Source organism: Struthio camelus, chromosome 19 (assembly GCF_040807025.1).
Source record: "Struthio camelus isolate bStrCam1 chromosome 19, bStrCam1.hap1, whole genome shotgun sequence".
NCBI classification, from domain to species: domain Eukaryota; kingdom Metazoa; phylum Chordata; class Aves; order Struthioniformes; family Struthionidae; genus Struthio; species Struthio camelus.
This window is the reverse complement of record NC_090960.1, coordinates 7,605,227-7,626,083: the sequence shown is the minus strand read 5'-3', so window position 1 is coordinate 7,626,083 and position 20,857 is coordinate 7,605,227. Positions and strand designations below refer to the sequence as shown.

The 20,857-nt window shown below is 56.9% G+C and overlaps 1 protein-coding gene across 13 annotated transcripts in view; it reads left to right on the top strand.

Annotated features, from left to right (window-relative positions):
• CACNA1G (calcium voltage-gated channel subunit alpha1 G) overlaps window positions 1–20,857 on the top strand; it is a 162,895-nt gene that overhangs the window by 34,624 nt on the left and 107,414 nt on the right. For all 13 annotated transcript variants that reach the window (XM_068913520.1, XM_068913519.1, XM_068913527.1 and 10 more), the window contains exons 2-3: window positions 14,762–14,873; window positions 15,454–15,587. In XM_068913520.1, coding sequence (XP_068769621.1) covers window positions 14,762–14,873; window positions 15,454–15,587 — 246 coding nt within the window. The remainder of the gene's footprint in view (window positions 1–14,761; window positions 14,874–15,453; window positions 15,588–20,857) is intronic.

Genomic DNA, 20,857 nt, shown 5'->3' with positions numbered 1-20,857 from the left:
ATTAAGTGCCAGGGGGAGTGACTTAATGCCAGGACTCTCTGCACCTCTTAAACTGGTTATGGGTTTTGTGCATGTGCGCTGAGCTCTGCAGCAAGCGCCGTGCGGCCGGCGAGCGCTCGCCCCGAGCTTATCTTTCATCCCGACGCCTTGCGCCCCAGCGCTGCGGTCCTCGGCCGCGGCAGCTCTCTGCTCTCCGGCTTGCCGTTGCTCACCGGCAAGCGCTGCGGGATTTTCACCGTACCCCTTGGGCTTTCCTGCGAGGAGGCGATGGAGTAGGCTGGCGCCGAGCAACTGCCATGGGATTTTTCGCTTGCCCCAGGTTGTTGTTTTTTTCCGACGCAAAGCAAGCGAGGGTTGGGGGACGTGCAGCGGAGCTGAAGGCTGTGCGGGCCGTTGAGATGCTGCAGAGGTCGGCGCTGAGGGCTGAGCAGGGTGGACTGGCCAGAGGGCAGAGGCTGCTGGAGGTGGGGGGGGAAGGAAGGAGGGTCTGCTTGCTGTTAGGTGGACCCTGGTATAATCTGCTGTCTGCCTGTCCTGCAAGGCTCCTCCTGTGCTTTTCTTGGTGCTAACTGACTACGGGGAGGTGCGAGCATTGCAGGGAGAGGAGGACAAAGCGAATCCCTTCCCCGGTCTCCTGCCTCTCCTCTGGCAGGAACGAACCTGCTTTCCTCCTCCTTTATATTTCCCTTGCACTATTTGCTCTGTGTTTCGCCATCTCCTCGTTCCCGTGTTGCTCCCTGCTGCCCCGCAGCAGGACGCTGCGGCAGGGAGAGCTCAGTCGCACATGGCGCAGCTCAGCCAGGCTTTATGACCCTTGTCACTAAACCCGATCAAGTCCTTTGGTTTCAAACTGGTCCAAAGCTTGGCTCCATCAACAGCCTGTTCACTTCAGCCATAAACTTCGACCCAGGTGGTCCACAGCCAAATTCTCCTTGGTTCAGGGTTTATTTGAACGCTGTCCTCAAAGCCATCAGGATGCCCAGACCTTCCATGCAAAAACCGGGGAGAGCATTGCCCTGTGACCTGTCACAGCAGGTCCAGCTGGAGAGGGATCCCAGAGCTGAAACCTCCAAGCGGAGAGGCCGGGGATGGCAAAGCCTGCTCGGGTATGTAGGTCAGCTTGCCGACAGGCCGAGCTGCATCCCTGAACATACAGCTGGGGAGCCGGTGTGCAGCATCTTCAGCTGCCATCCGGCGCCTCGCCTGCTGCTACACGCTTTTGCAAAATTAAGAAACCTGGGGGCTTTGGTGCATTTTTCATGAAGCTTTTGGGGAGATCAGAAGCATTATAAATTAGTTGATTTAAGCCTCTAAATGTGGTAGCCAAATACTCCGAGTTGGGAGTTTTTCTATGCGCTTCATGCTCTGGGGCTGTGGTCAGGATGCCCCAGCGCGCTCTCTGGGTGCCGTGGGGCTGAAGCAGCCCTGTTTGCTGGCGGGTTCGTATTTGCGCACGTGGGATTGAAGCTCCACAGGCCAACGAAGGCTCTTCCATCTATGCAAGTAGTTGTCCGTATAGTGCGGATGCAGCTGCTGCGTCTGCTTGAAAACGTGGCGCCTCTGACTTTTGCCTAATAAACGTTTCCGAAAGGGAAGAGATGGGGCGCTGGATTACTCGGGGATTAGCGATGGACTGCGGAGTATATCGCGTATTAGTCCCAAGCCAGAGGAGGTCAGCAAGAGCTGCCAGTTGTCAGTGAGTCGGGTTATCTGTATGAACCGTGTGCAATCAGTTTGCAGAGGTCACTGCATGCGGCAGATCCCGAAAGCTATAATTTCCACCCAAATTGGCTCGAGCTGACCTCGCTGCCAGCAATCTCGGCGAACTCACGGAGATTTGGAAGGGCTGTGAAAAACGAAGCCTTCCCAGGCTGCTCGGAGGCGTCGGGCCGGCTCCCAGGGAAAGGCAGGGATCTGGGGTAACCTCCGGGGATTATTCTGGAGGAACGAATGGACAGAATAAATCCATTTTCGATGCTGGGTTGTGACACGTGGGGGTCGGGAGGCAGCCGCTGCCGGCGCTCTGTGCGTTGGCGTTTTGCTGCGGCCGGCGCAGCGCTGCCGACCTGGCTGGTGTCTCCAGGGGGGCCCGGCCGCTGCTCCGCCGTCTCCCTGCGAGGCGTTAAGGATGGCGTGCCATCCGCTCTTTGAATTTCCTGGCTTTTATCAGCCGCTGTCAGAGCCGGACGTTAATTAAACGGGCTGGTTTGTGCTTAACAGGTTCCCACTCGAGTCCCGTGCCGGGGAGGCGCCTGCCGGCCTCTGCCTGCCTGGGTCCCCCGCGCGCCCGTCGCCGTCAGCGCCCTGGCTAGCTTTCCCGCCCGGTCGTTGAGAAGAGAAAAGCACCACCGCGGGCTGAGCCGCGCTTCGTCCCCGCGGGCTCCGCGGACGGGGCGGCACGCGGGGTGCTGGCGCTCGCCGCCCGGCGGTGCAGCAGGTGCCGCGTCCCACCCCGTCGCCTTCGCTGCCGCCCTGACGCGCGCGCCTCTGCTCTGCTGCTGCTCTCCGTGGCGGTAAGGAAAGGCTAACGCGCTGTCGCTTGAGTTTAGAGCAACGAAGCGATCTGACGCGTCTGCTCCCCGCGGGCCGGGAAGGCAGGGCGGCCGCCCGCGCCGCCCCTCGCCTCCTCCCTCTGCTCCCCGGCTTCCCTCTCCCCCGGGGGAGGCAGGACCCCCGCGCGCAGGCAGGTTTTTTCCCCCCGGAAACAATGGGAATGCAGAAAACGCAAACGTGTCCGGCAGCCACTTATATAACAGGCCGTAATTTAGCTGTAAGCAAGAAGGGAAGAGGGGGAAAAAAAAGAAGAAGAAGAAGAAAAAAAATCCCCTGGTTATGTAATGCCTTTGGAGGGCTTGCGCAGGCAGACAGCAGCACAAAAGCTAATAACGCGGCGCTAACGAGCGCTCTCGGCGCGGCGGCTGGCACGGGCTCTGGGCACGTCCGCCTCCCGCACCTTTTGCAACGGACCGAGTTAATCTGACAGCTGCCACCGTGGAGAGAGGCCCTTTGCGCAGCGGGCGTTGGATTAGCGCTGCCAGCGCTGGGGACGCGGCGGGGCCGGGGTGGTGGGGCTGGCAGCGGGGTGAGCCGGGGGGCCGCGCGCCCGGTGGGGAGCAGCAGGGTGCCCGGAGGGTTGTGCTGTGGGTGTTTTGTCTGAGCCCGTGTAGGTTGGCTGTCCTGGTTTTGGGCTCTTCTTGCTCCCTGTTTTAGGCTGTGCTCTGGCTGCAAGGAGGTGAGGGGCTAGGAGGTGTTTTGGGGGAGGTTCACCCAACGTGGTTGTGTCCGTGCCTTGATAGCATCCTGGTCTGCGAGCAGGGTGCTGAGCTGCTCTCACGGTGCAAATAATAAAGTGGCTTTTTTAGAAAGGGCCTGCTGAGCGTCATCCCTGCCATCTCCTCTGCTCCTCACCGTCGTCATCTTGTTTCGTCCTCTCTCTGTCATTGCCATCTCTCCTCCCCGTTGCCCTTCCTTGTCCTCTGGTCATCGCAACAGACCTGCTTGCAAGGGCCGTGCTCTGGGTGGTCCGGAAACGGCTGCGTGCCTGCACAAGTTATGGATATAGCCTGGGAAATCCCATACCTGCATCGGGCTGCCCCTTCATTGAGGTTGCTCCCCAGATTTGGGTGCGCTCTGAGCTCCTTGCTCGCTCTGCAGGCTAGATGAGAATTAATGAATTCCTTGCCACGCATTTGTGCGGAGAGCGATTCAATGCCCGACCAAGAGCATGGAAAGGAGCTGGAGAGCAAGCCTTGCCCGAGACCGCCAGCCAGCTCTTGTTTAGATGTTGCCAGCGCTGCGCACGTTTTGCCCTCGGGACGTAGGCTTTCTGTGCCAAGTCGTTCCACAGAAGCCACGAGACCGTAAAGGCTTTTAGTCACGTTTAGTCACTGTCGTATTTTGACGTGGCATCAAGATGTTTCAGTTCATGCACATGAATGTCACTTGTAGACACCTGACGAAGTGACTCAGGCCGACGAAGGCAGCCCCAGCTGGTTGCGCAGCTCCTGGAGAGACGCGTGCAGCTAAGCCGAGTTCTCCTGCCCGAGCGGCCCAAGGGCGTCTGCCAGGCCGTCTGCAAGAGCGCTGTCATCCACGCGCGGGCATCCAGTGGGTCTGCCCTGGACAGCAAATGACTTACGGGAGATGTCCGCCTTGCCTGCGGCCCCTTGAAAACGCAACGCTTGAGTTTCTGTCTCTGCTGCCTCTCTGGGTGCTGGGGGGCCGGAGGAAGCACGTCAGGCTGAGCTGGTCTTGCAGCCTCTTGCGTAAAGGGAGAGCAGCAGGTTGCAGCCTCTGGCAGGACGGACGGACTTGTCCATCTGGGCCTGGTGGGTGTTAGGTGCCACTGCTCTTTCCTCTGATCCTTCTGGCAGACGCTTTGCAGCCTGGGACGTACCCTGTTCGGTGGCATTATAAATGCAATGAGGAGCCTGCAGCTGCGAGGAGCTGCAGGCTTAAATAGAGATAAGGAAGTGTTTTTAAATAAATACAACAGTGGAAAACGAAAGTGGAGAAGGGCTATTTTGACTTGTGGTCTGAGAGCTAGAAATCTGGTGCGGATCTCTTTGGGTGCAAGTTGTTATGAATGACTAACGTCATGTGTTGCAAACTCATTATCCAGGAGATTTGTGCTGGGAGTGGTGGCTCAGGAACCAGCAGCTGGGGAATTCGTGTGCTGGGTTTGACACTGATCCCAGCCTCTCCGCGTGTCATAGTCACTCCTGGTGGTTGAGGTGACCTCAGCCTCCATTTCCCTGCTTGCAGAATGAGGTTTTTAACATTCTTCCCATTTCGGAAAGCTCTACGTTGCTTATACTGAAAAATACTAACTTTTCTTTTTGGTCTTAGACTTTAAAATCTGAAGCATGTGAGATAGTTTCAGTCAATTTAAGTACTTACCTTGTAACAAAACATTGCATTTTATGCATTGCGTGTTTATGTTATGTTCAGGAGCTCTGCTTTTTTTCTTTTTTTTTTTTTCAGAAAGGAGAAGTTGGCTCCATTTCTAAGAGAAACACTGAAGCAGTCCTTTTGGAAAATCATCATCATTTTCAGACTTTGTAAACACCATTTTTTTTTTCTTTTTCCTAACTGAAGCCAGGTCAGAAAACATAGCCAAAAATTTGTGGGTAGTTTGAGTTGACCCAAAGCTATATTTCTTCAGCAAACCTTTGCGTGGAAAGTTATACCCAGCATTAATTAAATGTAAACCATTAAGAGGAAAGGGCTTGAGCCTCTGGTGGTTTGGTACCGTTCCCATTGATGCTTGTAGAAGTGTTTATCCCAAAGGAGAATATCACCTTGGATATCGTTTTTGTTTTAGCAGTTCCCGTGAGCCTCGGGGCTCGCTCCTGGGGAAGCAGCCCTGTCCCGCCGGGTCGCTGGTCCGAGGAGGGTGCCCGAGGCCGCGTGGCGAAGGGAGGGAGCTGCGGGGACGGCGTCCGTGTGCCCCGGCTGCTATGAGCCTTTTGCTTCCCTCGGCAGCAGCGTTGCAGTTTCCCACCGCCCTTCTGCCCTGTCTTGGTCCGCGGGGTTAAAACGATGCCAGGTTTGTGCATGGATTTGTGCTGAGCTTTTTGCAAAACTTGGCTGGCTTTCCTTAGGGGCTTTGAGCTCGTACCTTTCTGTGGTTAAAATACCAAGATGGGAAGAAAGGAGAACGTTACACTGGGGTGCCTGGGAAGCTGGGCTCTTTCAGAGCATCCTGCACCCGCTTATCAGTGGGTGAAATAGGGAATTGTTCTGCATCTGCCCTGCCGCCATCTCATCCCTTAGTAATGCTTTTCCTCAGTGGATTCACAGGTTGCTTTTTTCCCCCCAATTTGTGGAGTAGAAATGGACAAAACCCAAGGTCTGAGCTTCATCCTTTCTGCAAAGGAAAGTGTGCTGCATGGAGTGCGTGTCTTTTAAAGGCACCAGGAGAGGGTGCTTTCCTCAGCGATGCGGGTGCGTTTCTCTGGTTTGGTGGAGGGCAGGTGGCAGAGCGAGAGGCAGGTCTGAGGAGCACCATCGCTTTGTGGAAGGGGTGAAAAGAAATGCCCCCCAGCTCGCTTGTATTTCTGCAGATCTTGCTCATGACTTTGGACACCTGGCCCTGATGTCCCTAATGTCCCCAGTGTCCCCATTACCTACAGGTCTGGTATCCAATGAGTCCACTGGAGGAGTGGAAAGGTCTTTCGCACGTAGCGGCACAGGGACGGCCTTGGCTTCCCGGCTGTGCCGCTGCAGAAGGTTTAGCCCTGGCACGTCCCATGCGCCCAGTGCCTTGACTTCCCCGTTTCCCCAGTACCACCCGAAGCATCCTTGGCTCGGAGATCTGCACAGGGATGATGCCTCGGGAATAAGCTGCGGGAGCGGCAGGGTAGAAGCTGGTCATGCGTCTCTGATGGAAATGGAGATGATTTGTTTAGTTTCGTTGAATACGAGCTCCCTTCCTAACAGCTTTTCTCTGCGCGGTTTTTCTCTGGCCCTCAGTCAGGCGCAGGAATTCCCTCTCCCCTGCCCGAGCCGCCTTCCCCGCTCCAGCTGCGGCGAGCCTTGTGAGTGGCCACAATTGCAACTTCTTCCTGGGTTTCCTCTCCTCCGGTCAGGCGTTGTGGTCCTCACTCGGTTACCGTGTCTTATTGACTTCCTGCCACCCACTTGTTATGGCGATTAGGGAATGGCCAAATTAATCGGCGGCCGCTGTTGACCCTGCAGAGCCGTAACTTCTCGCGCGCTGCCGGCTGCAGCTGCTGACGTTCCCTGCCCCGGATGAATCTTCCACGGACCTGCCTCACGTGTTTCTCGTAGCCTGGGATGCGGTTAGCGCTCGTGCCGGCAGGGCTCGAGAGGCGCCGGGGGAAGCGTGGGATCATAACCTGCCGCGGGAGGGTCTGGGGGAGCGCGGAGCGGCGGGACGCGGCGGCGAAGGGGGCAGAAAGCGGGACGCGTCCCTGACCCGTGCCGTGCCTGGCTGCCGCGCTCTCAGGAAACGTTCCCAGCGCGGCTCCCTGGGGCGCAGCGGGGCTGTAATCGGCCTGGCGCTTCCCCGGCTTTATGAATTCATTGATTTTCTTTTTTTGGGGAGGGGGGTTGTGGCTCACTGCGCGCATCCTCTGCAGGCAGCAGGGGTGTTTTCTAGGTGGCACGGCAACGGCTCGGTTTAGAAGCGGCTCGGGCTCCTTCCTCGAGGGACCGAGGGAGGCGGAGGAGAGACGTCCCCTCCGTCTGCGCGCTGCCCCGCGAAGGCGTTGAAAGCGCAGGCTTGCAAAAAAAGGGCAACGTGCCTGCCTTTCCCAGGCTCGGGAGCCTCCGGGGGCCCCCTGGCCGCCCGGAGCCGCTCTCCCGGCCCGCTTCCCGCTCTGGGAAGGTGCCGAAGGGAGACGGGCCGGGGGGATGCGCTGTCCGCGGCGCCGCTCCGGGCGTGAGCCTGCCTGGCGCCCGCGCGGAGCCCTCGCTTGAATTCCTTCGTTGCACACACTGTTACATAAATCCGCTTTTGCGCCGAACTTGTGGACGTCACAGGAGCTCTGTCTGTACCCATAAACCTCCCCGTTCCCATGGAAACCAGCGTACTTCCAAGGGGAGGGGGGGGGGAAGTAGAAGGAGACTAAAAAAAGGATGAAGAAGGAACAAAATAAGACAAATATGTGACATATCCCCACTACGTGTCGGTGTAGGAAGCTAGAAAGATTTCAGTGCGGCTTGGTTAGGGAGCCTTGCATAACGCTTTCGCCTCGCGCCGCGGCGAAGGGCGCCCGCTCGCTGGGCCGGCCGGGGCGTCCCGCGGGCCGTGCCCTGCTGCGGGCCGCGTCCCTCGCGCCGCTCGAACGCCCGGGGGCTTTTAAGGGGCAGCCCGCAATTTAGCAATGTGTATTTGGGTTTAAGCGCCTCTCCGTGACGCGCTCTAGAAGGGCTGGTGGGGGAACAGGCCTTCAGCGTGTTATGGGGCCGAGGCAGCGGCTCGGGCACCCGTAGCGTGGTCACGGGCGGTGCCTCCTGCGGCGGAGGTGCCGGGGAGAGCTCGCGGTTCGGCTCTCCGGCGTGGGATGGATGGCGAGGTTTCGGGGCTGCCCCGCCGCCGCCCGGGCTTTTCCTTTCGCTCTGGGACGGCTCGAACCGCGACGGCGGACGGCAGGGTCAAACCCGGGAAGGCTGCGGCGGGAGGGGTCGGGGCGGGAGGGCAGAGCGGCGGCGGCCGGGCGCCCGGGACCCGCGCTGTAGCCGTGATTTTCCCCAACTTGGCAAAGAAGCCTGCGCTGCACCGCGGGGGCAGGTGCCAGAAGGGCTGAGAGGCAGGAAGGAGAAGCCGGGATAAATTCGGGTGCTTGGGCTTGCGAGTTTTTAGGGAGTCGGCCATCTGCGCGGGTGCCGCTCTCGAGGCCGTGGGAGCCCTCTCGGGTCCCCCCTCGCGAGCTAAGTGCCAGCGATACGTCGGGTTTTTCTCAGAAGCTCCAGCTCCTGAAGCTTGGGGATCATGCAAGATGCTCAGCTTTCAGGATTTTTATTTATTTATTTATTTTTTGCTTTTTAAGCAATAAGATTTTAAACCTGCTTGGTTGCTGGAGAAAGCTCGAAGCGTCAATCTAGGTGGCAAAGCAGCAGCAATTCCAAACGCTACGGCGAGCAACGACCTTGTCAGGATTTTTTTTTTTTTTTGGACAAAACCCTCTTTTTCCCCAAGCTTCACCCCCTCTAAATGCAGCGCCGCTCTTTGCCGCCTCACCTGAACGGCTCCCCGGCGCCGCGCGGCGAGCCCTGCGGCAGCCTGGCGGGGGGACTGCCTTCCCGAACCCGAGGAAAGCGTCCCCCCGGGGTACTTGGCAGCACAGGTTTTAAATCTTCGGGAGAAAACGAAAAGATGATTAAGGTGATTACACTCCAAAATGCCCGTTTTCTTCTATTTAAAAAAAAAAAAAAAACAACATCCAACACTGCTTTGGTGTTCAAAAGGGATGAAAGCCCCGCGGGCCGCCGGGGGCCGACCTCGCGGCGCCTCCCGGGACTGCCGCGTGCTCGGGGACGGCCGCGGCGGCCGCCGAGGACCCGTCGCCCTGAGCGTCTGCAAGCAAATCGGAGGTGACGTTTCGGGAAGGCTGGCGCGCCGAGTCGCCCCTCTTTCGGTTTCCCAGGTCTTTCCGGGAGCAGCGCGGCGTGCTCCGGCGGCCCGAAGGCAGCGGGTTCAGCCGGGCGAGGATGCCGCTTCGCGGCAGCCTCCGATGGGGCAGGTGGCTCGGCGAGACGGCCGCGGCAGAACCGTGCCTGGTTTTGCTTTTCAAGGAACGCCATTTAAAAAACAAAAAAACACCAAAAAAGCCCACACTTAAACGGGCGGGATTCGGATGGGAATCGCCGCGCCTGTCCCCCGGGCGCGCGGCGAAGAGCCTTTCCCGGCGGGCGACCGGTGCGGCCAGAAGCAAGGCTGGCGAGGCGGTTGTTATTTCCATCCATGAGGCAGATTAATTCTGAAGGACTTTTAACTTTCCGTGCAAACGGCCTGAATTAATGTTTTAGGATTTTAGTCATTCCTCTCCCCCAAAGGCCAAACCCTGGAAGTCCCATTATGCTCTTGTCAAAGGGGCTATTTCTGGAATTGATGATATGAATGAAGCCTCAAACTCCGTTCTCATTAGCGTCTGTGGCTTATCCTAGCGTCGCTCCTAAGCTGGGGGGACTTGGTGGCACTGCAGGGGAAGGCTGTCGCTTCAACCCAATTTGCGCTTCGTGTTTGCACAAAAAAAAAATCCCGGGGCTTCAGCAGTGCTTTCTGCGCCGTTGTCGGTCCCGGGGAGCGGGAGAGCGGCTCGGAGTGCCGGGCACGGCCAACGTCGCGAGAAGAGCCGGCTCGACCCGGGAGCCCCGTCCTCCGGGGGCGGCCGCGGGCCCGAGCGGGGCTGTGGGATGCGTTTCTGGGGCCCCGGGAGCCGCAGGCGGCTGTTGCAGACTCGGCTTTCGTGCCAGAACAAGAGCGAGGGTGCCCGCTGGCTCGCGCCGCGTCGGGCGGCCTCGCTGAGCCTGCAGGAAGGCGCGCGTGCACGCGGCCCTTGGCTCGCTCTGCCGTTTCGGTGGCCCCTTAACTACCTCCGTCTCCTGTCCTCCGGTGGGCTCGGCGCTGCTCGGCGCCTGGCCGTTACGGAGCCGGCGGTGGTGCCCCCCTCGGCTCTGTCGCTGTTGCCCCAGAGCAGGAGCTCGCCATTTAATTCAGCCGGCGGGTGAATTTGATCCAAACTTCTGCAACCGAATCAGAGTAAACATAATGCAATATCTTTCTCTTTTGATTCTATTAAGCCGGGGAGCGCTGGCTAATTGAATCTCGGGCTCTTGCCTCTTAATTACGAAAGGTCAGGCTGTGCCGTCGACGGGCACGTAGCGCCCCGGCTCCGAGCCGGGGCCGGCTGGGATTTCTCCTGGTGAGAAAGGTGGGTTTTGAGGGCTTTTCTTCTGCGTAAAGACTCATTTTGCTCGTGAGCGATTGACTTTTGGATGTTTTCATTTTTCATGATTTATGTCTTATAACGTTACAGAAAAAAATGTAATGGCCAGGTTATATCAGAAGTCTTACTGGATGTTTCCGTGCAGCAGAACAGGAGTTTTTTCCAATGGAAAAGCATCTGTAAACGTTTCAGTTATCTGTCTTGGCGAAGTTGATGGTAAAACTGTGGATTATTGAAAGTAACTTGGGGTAAACGGCCCTGAAAAACAGGGACTCTGTTTTAGCACCCTGCGGCATGGAGCGGACTTTGATTTTTCTTGTCGTGCGTGTGTAAATCGATTATTCATTTTCTTTAAAAAATCAATTCCACGCTTCTGGCTTGCACCGCGCCGGGGGGAGAGAGTCGCACCCGGCGTCCGCATAGCTCAGCGCTCGCAGGGCCAGCTCGCCGTGAGCGGGCCATTAGGGGAAGCTCAAATCTCCGCGAACGTTTATTTCGCGCGGCGTGAACTGCGGGCTTAGCGCTGCCTAAAGCGCGCCCGCCGTCCCAGCCCGCTTCCCGCGGGAGACCGCGGCGCCGGGGCCGCCGGGGGACGCTCGCCGGGCCCCTCGGAGGTGCGACGCTGCCGTAACCAGCCTGCTGAAGCCGGTCTGCGGCTGCTTTGCAGCACCGGGGCAGGACGGAGGAGCGGGCAGACGATACCGATGCGTCTGGCCCGAAGGGCTTACCTCCTCCGTGCTTTAGCTGCTGGCTGAGGACCAGCGCGGTCTTTCCCGTGCACCTTCAGCTTTTGCTAATTGAAGGGTTTTCCTTTGTCAGCCGCTCGGCTCCGCCGACGGTGGGTACAAAGCAGTAGCCATCAGCGCTTTGTGCCTCTCTGAAAATCCCGTTAGCAGAAGAAAGAGCCTGAAGTTTCATTGTGCTGGGGTGGGGGGGGGCCACAAAAAATAAAGTAACATCCCCCCAACCGTCTGATCCATCAGCGGCACGTTAACATCTCACGCTGAGCACCGCCAGGGTCCTTGGCTGGCCCCCCGCCGCAGGAATATTTAACCAGCGTGAGGTGTTATATCCCACTGCAATGTATTCGCCCGAGGGAGCGACACGCCGGTAAGCGGGTCTGCAGTTAAAGCCCAGGCTTTTTTTTTCCAGGATGGAAAAAAAAAAGCCGTCGGTAAATAAAATCCCATCCCGCTCTCTGGGTGCCCCCCAGCCCGTCTGCTTTTCTGCCCGAGGGATGTTAGTTCCCACGAAATGGGGCAGGACGCAGCGCGGTGGCCGGCAGGCTCCTGGGCACGCGCTCACCTGCGCGGGCTTCCCAGGAGCTGGCCAGGCGCCGAGGAGCTTGCCAGGATAAGGGCGTTTCGTCGCCAGAGCTCAGCGATGCGCGAGTGCGTTTGGGCTTGCTCCGGGGGAGGCTGCAGCTCCTCTGGCCGGTCGTCTTGCAGGAGGATGCTCAAGCTTCGGGCTGGATCCTGCAAACTCAGATGGCTGCGTGCGGCCTGGGGATTCAGCTGTCATAGGGTGCAGGAGTGTTTTCGGCTCGGGCCTCGGTAGCTCTGCTTTCCCTTTGGACTTTCCCTCTCTAATTTCTTTAATGCACTTCTCCAGCTTAAGTCTGATTTTTACTTTTTAACTGGAGCTGCACGTCATCCGGCCCTCCGTCTCCAGCTGTGCCTCGGCGATGCTGGCGGGGGGAGCGCGGCTGGGTGAGGGGCGCCGCGGCTGCGCCCGGGGGCGTCTGTCCAGGGCCCCCGCGTGTCCCGGTAGGGAGGCCGGGAGCTGCTGCGCGCCGTGCTCCGTTGGGTTTGCGGTGGGGGGTCTTAGGAGAAGACGAAACCCCACAGCCTGGGCGCAACTGCACCCAGTGCCGCTGCGCGTGAAGTCAATACCGAAGGGACAGCAGGGACTGCCTGCCCGGGTCGCCCCGCCGCCACGGAGGAGCCCGCACGCAGCGCTGGCCGTCCGTCTGTCTCAGCTTCCATCTGCCCCTCTGTCTCGTCAGGCTTCTCCCCGGCGAGGCGGGCTCCTCCGAAGCGTTCCCGCTTCCGCCTTGAACGTTTTACGCAGCCCTTGCCAGACACGGCGCTTGTCCTGTCACCGATTTGTGATCTTGCCGTTTTGTTTTGGCTTTTTTTTTTTTTTTGCATTCTTTATTTTCTTAAGGGCTTTGCAGCTCCTCACTGGCAGAGCTGTGGATGCTGCTGGCTCCGCAGATGGACACTTTCCAACCCCGTGAAACGCCGGCGGCACCCGGCTGCTGCTGGGAGCGTCCTGCCCCCTCCTTGAGCGTGCCCTCCGCGCGTGCCCCGCAGGACTATATTTGGGATAAACATTCCCGGCCGTAGCCACAACCTGACAGTCGGAATTTCTGCTCTGATATCGTGTAAACACTGCTCCAGATTAAACGGTCCGCATTGCCAGCTACCAGTGACTCAGCCCCGTGTGATTTCGCAGGAATTTCTGCGGGAACGTCCTCAGGAGCCGCGTGCTCCGGCACCCCGCTCCGCCGCCCGCGAGGCACCTCCTGGTTCATCCTCACCTTTCGCTTGTCCGAGCACGTAACGCTCCAGCGCGGGCTCCAGCGCAGCACCTGGCTCTGCGTCGTGCTGAACGCTTTGGCGTTCCCCCACTTATTTCCTGTACCCCAGAAGAGCTGGAAGGCGCTGGCCGCTCCCAGGCAGGAGCGCGGTCCAGACTGACCACACGCCCCAGCAGCCGATGGGCTCTTTTCCCCTTGTTGGAGGGGAGATCATGCGTGCTGGGACCTGCAGCCTCCGCGCAAGCAGCTCCAGCATCCCCAACGTGCTGCAGAGCTGCGTCTGCACCCCAGGGTGAGGCCCCCCTGGGCCACAGCATCCTCGCTGTCCAGCCCCAAGAGGGACTGGAAGCCTGTAAGTAATTAAAAGAGCTGCTAGGTGACGCATCGGAAAGTTGCGTCTGGTGATGGCTGAGCTCCATCCGGAGCCCCGTCCCTGGAAAAGACCTGGCAGAGCAGAGGTGGCGCCAGCCCCGCCAGCAAGGTGGGTTTGTTGTTTGGGGCGGTAGCCTTGCGCTCGCGAGCGGACGCACTTGCACGCCGTGGGAGTGTGCTCAAGTTGGACAAAACCCATCCCAGCTGCCAGAGTGCAGCAAAAAAACCCCAGCAAAATCCCCAAATCCCTTTAGCGTCTTGCTCGAGATGCTCTGCGCTATCCCTTGCTGCTGGAGGTCAAGGCTTAGAAGACCTTTGCACGCGCCCAAACCCCAGGCCGCTTGCTGCGAAGCTGGGAAAGCCTTGTGCGAGGCCGGCGCGTAACCCCGGGGCCACGTCGAAATGGCTCCTTGTTTTCGTACCCTTGTGCCCCGGCAGTCGTGAGCTCGTGGAAGCACCCGCTAGAGGGACGCACAAAATCCTGGTGTTCGGCACCGGGTTGGAAACTTCCCCGGGAGGATTTGCTGCAGCAGCGCGGTTTATTCTGTCTGAGAAAGTAACAGGAGTCAAAGCCTGTCCCAGCAGCTCGGCTCCTCCAAACTGCTCGGAGAGGGAACGATCCGGGTAGGGGACATGCTCTGCGGGGCCTCGCAGAGTCTTGAGCCTTTTAGGCAGTTGGTTAATGGTTTTGACAGTCTTGATGTGGACTGGGAATGAAAAGTTCAATCCCCGACTTCGGGGAAACGCCCTTGGGATAAGCTGTGGCATGGCTAATAGAGAGCTGTAATGTTGTTGAAGTGCTTTTCCGTAAAATGCCAGGAAAGGAAATTAACTTTTTTTTCCCCCTTAAAAGTTTGTGTCGTCGTTTTAATTTAATTTTTTAATCCATCATATCAGCACTCAGCAGTCCTGCCATGCAACTTTAATTTTATAGCTTTTTTTTCACATTAGCTGTAGCTACTGATGTCACCGTGGGGAAAATATGCCATCGGTTTGCCGTTCAGGTATCTAAACAGCGCACAGGATTTCCGCAAGGAACCAGATAGCATCTAACCTCCAGGGCAGCAAATCTTGCCATGGGCCTGGCTTTAAAGGCAGGAGTAATCTTTTGGATCCACTGGGGATTGCTTGCATCCGTTCCTCTGGGCTCTTTTTTAGGCACGACACCAAACGAGCGCCAGGGAAGAAGGTTTAAAACAGGTGTATTTAAGGGGCTCTGTTTCAGAGGTCCCACTTGCAGCCGGGTTGCGAAGCAACCTCGCAAAGCATTGCGAGGTGAGAAGTCCTGGGCGAGAACTTGGGTTATTAGTCCTGCTTTGTTGCTCTGCTCCTCGGCTTTTCATCTGTACGATGGCGGGGAGCCAGCGCCGGTCCCGCTCCCTGCCCCGCTCCCGTTTTCCTGGGACTGTTGGGTTCCTTGACCGAGCTGCACGTGGTTCGAGCGGGTGAGCATGCTGGTGATCCTCCTCAACTGCGTCACGCTGGGCATGTTCCACCCCTGCGAAGACATCGCCTGCGACTCGCCACGCTGCAGGATCCTCCAGGTACGCCCGCGTGCTCGGCTCTGGCCCTCCCCGAAACGGCGGAGGGAGGAGATGGGGTGAACGAGCTGTGGCAGGATTCGTTCCCGGCCACGGTCGGAGATGCCCTAGTGCCTGTGGGATGTTGGGGTCTTGCCTTCGCTCCGGCCGTCAGAGTAAAAGCCCTAATTTAAGTACTCTGATGCAACCACGTAGTATCAACCCTGCCAGCCACAGCGGCCCCGTCGCAGCCAAGCTCCGCTTGAAGTGCTTGGGGGTTTTAGCCATCTAGCTGATAGTGAGAGCAGAACCCCAAATGCACTCTTCTGTTCTGTTCCCCCCAAGAGCTGTTCCCTTCGTTGGGAACAGCTGGGTTCGCTGCTCTCAGCGTTGAATCTGCTCAATGATTTTAGCCCTCGGTACTGCAAAATGAGGCCTTGTGCAATGGTTTTTGACTTGGGTCTTTAATTCCTTACCCCGGTGTGAGAATGGACCCGATGCCAGCGATGCCTCCCAGCAGAGCGAGGGTGCTGGGGCGCTCCCCGGCTCCACGCAGCCGGAGGAGTGCTTTTCCCTGACCTTCTTCTGTCCCTCTCTTTTCCAGAGCTTTGACGATTTCATCTTTGCCTTCTTTGCTGTGGAAATGATAGTCAAGATGATTGCACTGGGGATATTTGGAAAGAAATGCTACCTGGGAGACACGTGGAACCGCCTGGATTTCTTCATCGTCATAGCAGGGTAAGCCTGGCGTGCCGGGGGCTGCGGGTTTTCCCATCTCCCTTTGCCTCTCCTAGCTCGTGGCACCGTATGGGAAGCATCGGTTTTGGAGGAGAGGATGACCCGTGATGGGGAGCACTAAGGTCCTGCTGGCTCTAGCTGTGCACCAGGGTCATCAGCATTATCCATCCTCTCCCTGCAGAGACGATGACAGCCCAGGCTGCAGCTACAAGGCAGACCCTTAGGGTAGCATCTGTAGCTCATGGTATAGGCGTGCTATATCCCCCCCAGATTTCTCAATGCTTGGTAGCACAGATAATCATGTCTTCCTGCAGCGGCGCTAGTATTAAGTTTACAGGCACCAGCAACAAAAGGGAGAGCGGGGGACACTGCATAAATGGTTTGCCGTTGCTCTCCGCCAGCCCGTGTGCGTCCTATACCATCGGATCTCGCGCGGCAGCTCGGGGCCGGCTCGCCTGGCACGCAGCTAAATGCTTTTTCTGGCTCCAGCAGCTTTGGTAGTTTCAGTTTCATGCAGACTGCCCAATGGATGAGGTTTCAGCAGATCGTTTAGAGCAAGGAGCTGGGTTCCAAGAGGAATATTTCAGTGAAATGTGCGTGATTGCCCGCTTTATTTTTTTTTGAGGGAAACCGACCAAGTTTGCCTTTTTGAGTGTTTTCCTTTCAGAGGCACCTGGTTTGAATTAAAGGCTCTTCTAGCACCCGAGAATCTCCTGGCTGTGGCTGGAAATCCACATGAAAAGTTCCTGGCTGCTGGCCAAAGAGCCGAGTTTCTTTGACACATTAAGCGCTCACCGGCCCTTGCTTCCCCTCCCTACTCAGAGAGCCCAAGGACCTTTGGGAAAATGGTGCTTTTTCCCCTTTCGATACAGATACAGATCAGATTAACTGGATTTTCCTGGAATGGACCAGAGGACCCTCCCAGCTGGGCCATTTCCCAGGCGAGACTGTCAGCAGGATGTGTGATGTCTACCAAGATGGGGTGATACGTTTGCGTGCTTTGCTGGTAGTCGGCCCCTGGCCTTGTAGGGCAGTGGCGCACAACTTGCAGGTGAGCCAGGAGGCCAGTAAAAACAGCAAAGTGGCCAGATAAGAACGAGCAAGGAAATGCCAGGTCTTCCAGTCCACCATAAGACTGAGAAACTTGCTACCACAGGATGCTGCAGAGGCCAAAAGATTTAGTGAGGCTCAAAAACCATTGGCCGCAGAGATGGAGAACAGAAAGGCCAGGAGCTGTAACAGTAGATATAAACCAACCTTCTGCAGAAGGCACAAAATGTCACGCTTTATGGTTGAGCCAGCCTCTAACTGCTCGGGTTAGGAGAGGGCTTACGTTTCCTCTTGAAGCATCTGGACAATGTTACTGGCCACAGTGACAGGATGTTGGATGAGATGGGACCACAGGTCTGAGCCACTCTGGCAGGACTGTAAACACGGGGCTGGGCTGACAGCGCTTCCCTAGGCCAGGGGATTTTATGGCCTTTCTGTGCATGCCTTCTTGCCTGCACAGCGCTGCTGTAGCCCTCTTCCTGCAAGGGGAGATGGCTGCCAACAGAAATTGCTCTACAAAAGCAGAATACTGGCTTTAGGGGCTACCGAAGGGGGCTTTAGGGGTAGTACCATGTTGGCGAATACCTGCCGTGATGCACGGAGCTGCAGGTGAGCATGTTCTGCAGTAGCTGCTTACCAGAAGGAACAGGAACACCTTGACGTGTGTGGTAGGGAGCAATGCAGCCGCCCATGTCCTGCAGAGAAGCCGGGCACGGCGCTATGCCGAGGAGCTTTCCTGCTGGGAGACACCACTTGGAGATGCGGTGTAAGCCCTCATATTAGGTTTCAGTCATGGTTAGGCTTCCATAGGGAAAGGTCAGGTCTTTGTGCTACCCTGGGCTGGTTTCTGGCATCGTTCGCTGCCTGCAGACTCCACAGGGGAGCCTGTGGGAGCGAGAGAGAGGCAGAAGCTCCCCAAGCCCCTCCTGCCTCTTTGCTTTATCACGTCACATACTGTTTACTGGGAAAAGTAAAGGTGAAGTGCAAAATGTCCTTTTGTCTTTGCACACAATGAATCTCCTCAAAGCATCTTATTATTTGTGTTACCTTTCCTAATTCTGTGAAAGCATTACAAGATCAGGGCTTGATCTAGATCCCGTTGCCGTCGTTAGCAGTCTTCCCACAGTTGCAGCAGACTCGGGCTCATGTTGGTCTGTGCCACTGGAGGGGGCGTTTCCCCAAGGATGAGGGGCCTGGAAGGAGTAAAGCAGAGTGTTAAAACCGCCCTCTCTTTTCCAAGTTCTTCTTTATTTCTTTTTATTTGTTATTTCTCATACTAGAATTAAGTGCAATAAGCAACCAAACCAGAAGCATGGCTTGGAGCCCCAGCTGGGGAGGTTCAGCAAGGCTCAGTGCTGGGCAGATGGCAGGATGGGCTTGGGGGCAGCGCGGTGGCAGGGCTGCGCACTGAGACACGTGAGTGCAGGGCTGCTTCCAGCTCCGTCGCGTGGCAAGTAACCACACCGGGGTGTTGCTGCGTCCTGCTTCCCAACCCTTTCCTTGCCTTGGCTGTTTGGACTGCAAATACTTTGGAGCTGGAGTTATCTTTGATGCACTTCTGCAGAGACCCTGTCGTGGTGAGACCTTGGTCTCCACTGATGGCCCTCTTGCGTGACTGTCACTCCTACTCCTGTCCTAATTCCTACTGCTAAAGCATAATGCCACTTTGCTTAAGCACCCAAATCATCTGCCCACCTACTGCACTTGGGCACCTGTATGGGCATTTTGGTGTGTCGGAGCCTCCTCCGTGTTCGTGCCCGCCGAGTGCCATGCCCGGAGCTGTGCCGGCTGCCCCACCGCGCGGCCCCTGCCCCGCGCCCACAGCTGAACCACGGCATTTGCTCCGGAGGCTTTGCAGCCTCACGGCTTGGCCGGCTTTCGTTGCTCCTGCCAGGTCAGCTTTGTCTCTCGCTAAATGATCACTCTTTTCTTTGTGTGCATGAACTGCTCCCATCTGGGCCCTGTCAAAACCAATTCAGCTGACAAAGGATCGAACTGGCTTTAAATCCAAAGCAGGCTCTCTCCTTCCCCGGTGTGTTTGGTTTCTCTGCTGCTCGTTATCCGGGCGCTCTCCTTCACGCCCTTACCGCTCTCCCCCAGAATTTGTCCATCTGTTCCTGGCAGCAATCGCCGTCTCGATAAAATACCAACCCTTTCCTCTGAGGTCCTTTGGCTCTGCAGTATCTGTGGTTAAGGAAAACTGAAGGTGCTGCAGGAACATGTCACTACCATAACAGAGGAAAACGAAGGGACCATAGCAAAACCTCTCTGTTACTCAAATCAAGACATAGGTGAAGAACAGATTAAGAATAGGACAAAAAAAGCACTCTGGGGTCAAATTCCTCCAGTTCCCCTTGCGTGCAGCAAGACAGCTCTGCAGTTCCCACATAGGATGAATTACTTGGATGAGCATCCAGGCCGCAGCACTGGCGGCAAAGCCTGGGAGCGAGGAAGGAGCCGAGCTTGATGCGGAGACATCTTGCTGCTTCGGCTTCTCTCCCTTCTGCAGCCCAGCAGCTGCTTTTGAGGAACCGCAAACCTGAACTGTCACCAAGTGCTCCAGAGGATGTTACGTGGAGGCGGCCTTGCAAATGATGTCCTTAAAATGTCCTGGGGTGCTCAGAGCAGGGAGGCTTTGAGAAAAATTGGAGAACGGACTTGAGCTGAGCTGCTCCAAGGCAGGCCTTGGAAAAATCCCGTCAGCGGTCAGAGAGGAGCTGAGCAAAAGGCCTTTTGGAAAATCCCAGGGCTTCCTTCAGCAGTGGTACAAATGCAGCCTTGTTGGTAGGGCACAATATGTGCAAAGGGGCTTTGCTGATGCAGCCTGTAGATAAAGCCGCCCAATAAAACCAGCCAGATGCTTTTATTTAGGTTTTACTTGAAGGCTTCAGCCAGGTTCCCTGCTCTCACTCAAACCAGAACCCTTTTGTTGCAAGCCAGCATAATAAGCCCTCCACTTGGCCCTTTCCACCAAACATTTTCTTCGCCGGAGCCCACTGCTGTCCGAACCTCCCCTGCCTGCCCCGGTTTCAGGTTGTCCCTGGGCTTGGAGAGAGGCGATGGGGAAGCAGTGGGGGGAGCGTGACCGGGGCAGATGGGTTGCGCTCGGAGCCTTAATCACAGCCAGGCGCAGCAGGACCAGCCTTCCCGAAGCTGCCGGGTCCGGGGACCCTTGTGCAGGCAGGCAGAGGCAGGCGCTTCCCATCTCTGCCCCGACGGCAGTGACAAACCCTGTCCCTGCTGCTCCTTTCCTCCTTCCTCCTCTCCTCCGTGTTTGCAAGGAAGGCTTGCAAAAAGAGGGGAGAAAGCAAAGCGTGTGCGCGCCGACGGGCTGGCGGAAACCCCGTGCTGCCTTTCTCGTGTTTTCCCTGTTGTTTCGCCCACGGCGCCTGCTGAAAATGTTACAGCTGATGGTTTGGGGTGAGGACAACCTGCAAGCGGGATCTGCGGTGCGTTGGGTTGTCGGCTCTGCCACCGAGGAGGGGTCGTGTTGGCGACGGCACATGGCACATGCAGTAATTTAAGGCCGGGCTTGGGAGCATCCTCTGTGTTTTGCTGCAGTCAAACCTTCGAAACTGTTAATAATCAGGGCTGGTCTAGGAGAGGCTCGCTTTAAAAAAAAATAAAATGTGTGTTGCACTTCATCCTCCTGGTTCCTTGAGAAGCTGCTGGACTGGCCAGGGGTTGCTGTTGCAGGGAAGCCTCTTGTTTTTGCTTGTTTGCTCAAAATCCTCAAAATCCAGACGCTGCGAGCACCGTGCTGCTAGCAGCACCTGCAAGCTGCTGCTGGGGCTGGCTCAGGTGCTGAGAGCGCTCCCCGCCGCGTTGCAGCCCCGTGCTGTTGGCCACTGTTGCGGCATGCCGTTAAGTGCTTTTTGGCTCTATTAAACTGCCCGGACCAATCTCATGAGCTCGTGGAGAATAAATGAGTTCTTTGTGACAATGTAATGCAATTAGCACTAATTGTAGAGAGTGTAATGTCTGCAACACATCTCTGTAATTACAGTAAAACTTGCTGGAGATGAGAACGGCACTATATTATCAAAACTCGGCTTACTGAAACATGGCTTTGGCTGTAGGTTACAGAGTTACATGGGCAAAAGAAAAAAAACATGATGAATCCCATAATTATGTTCCATTATTTTAAAGGAGAGGATTTGGGGAGCAAGCTTTTGGAAGGACACTTGAAGGTTAACAGGCATTACAAGCAAGCTCGCACC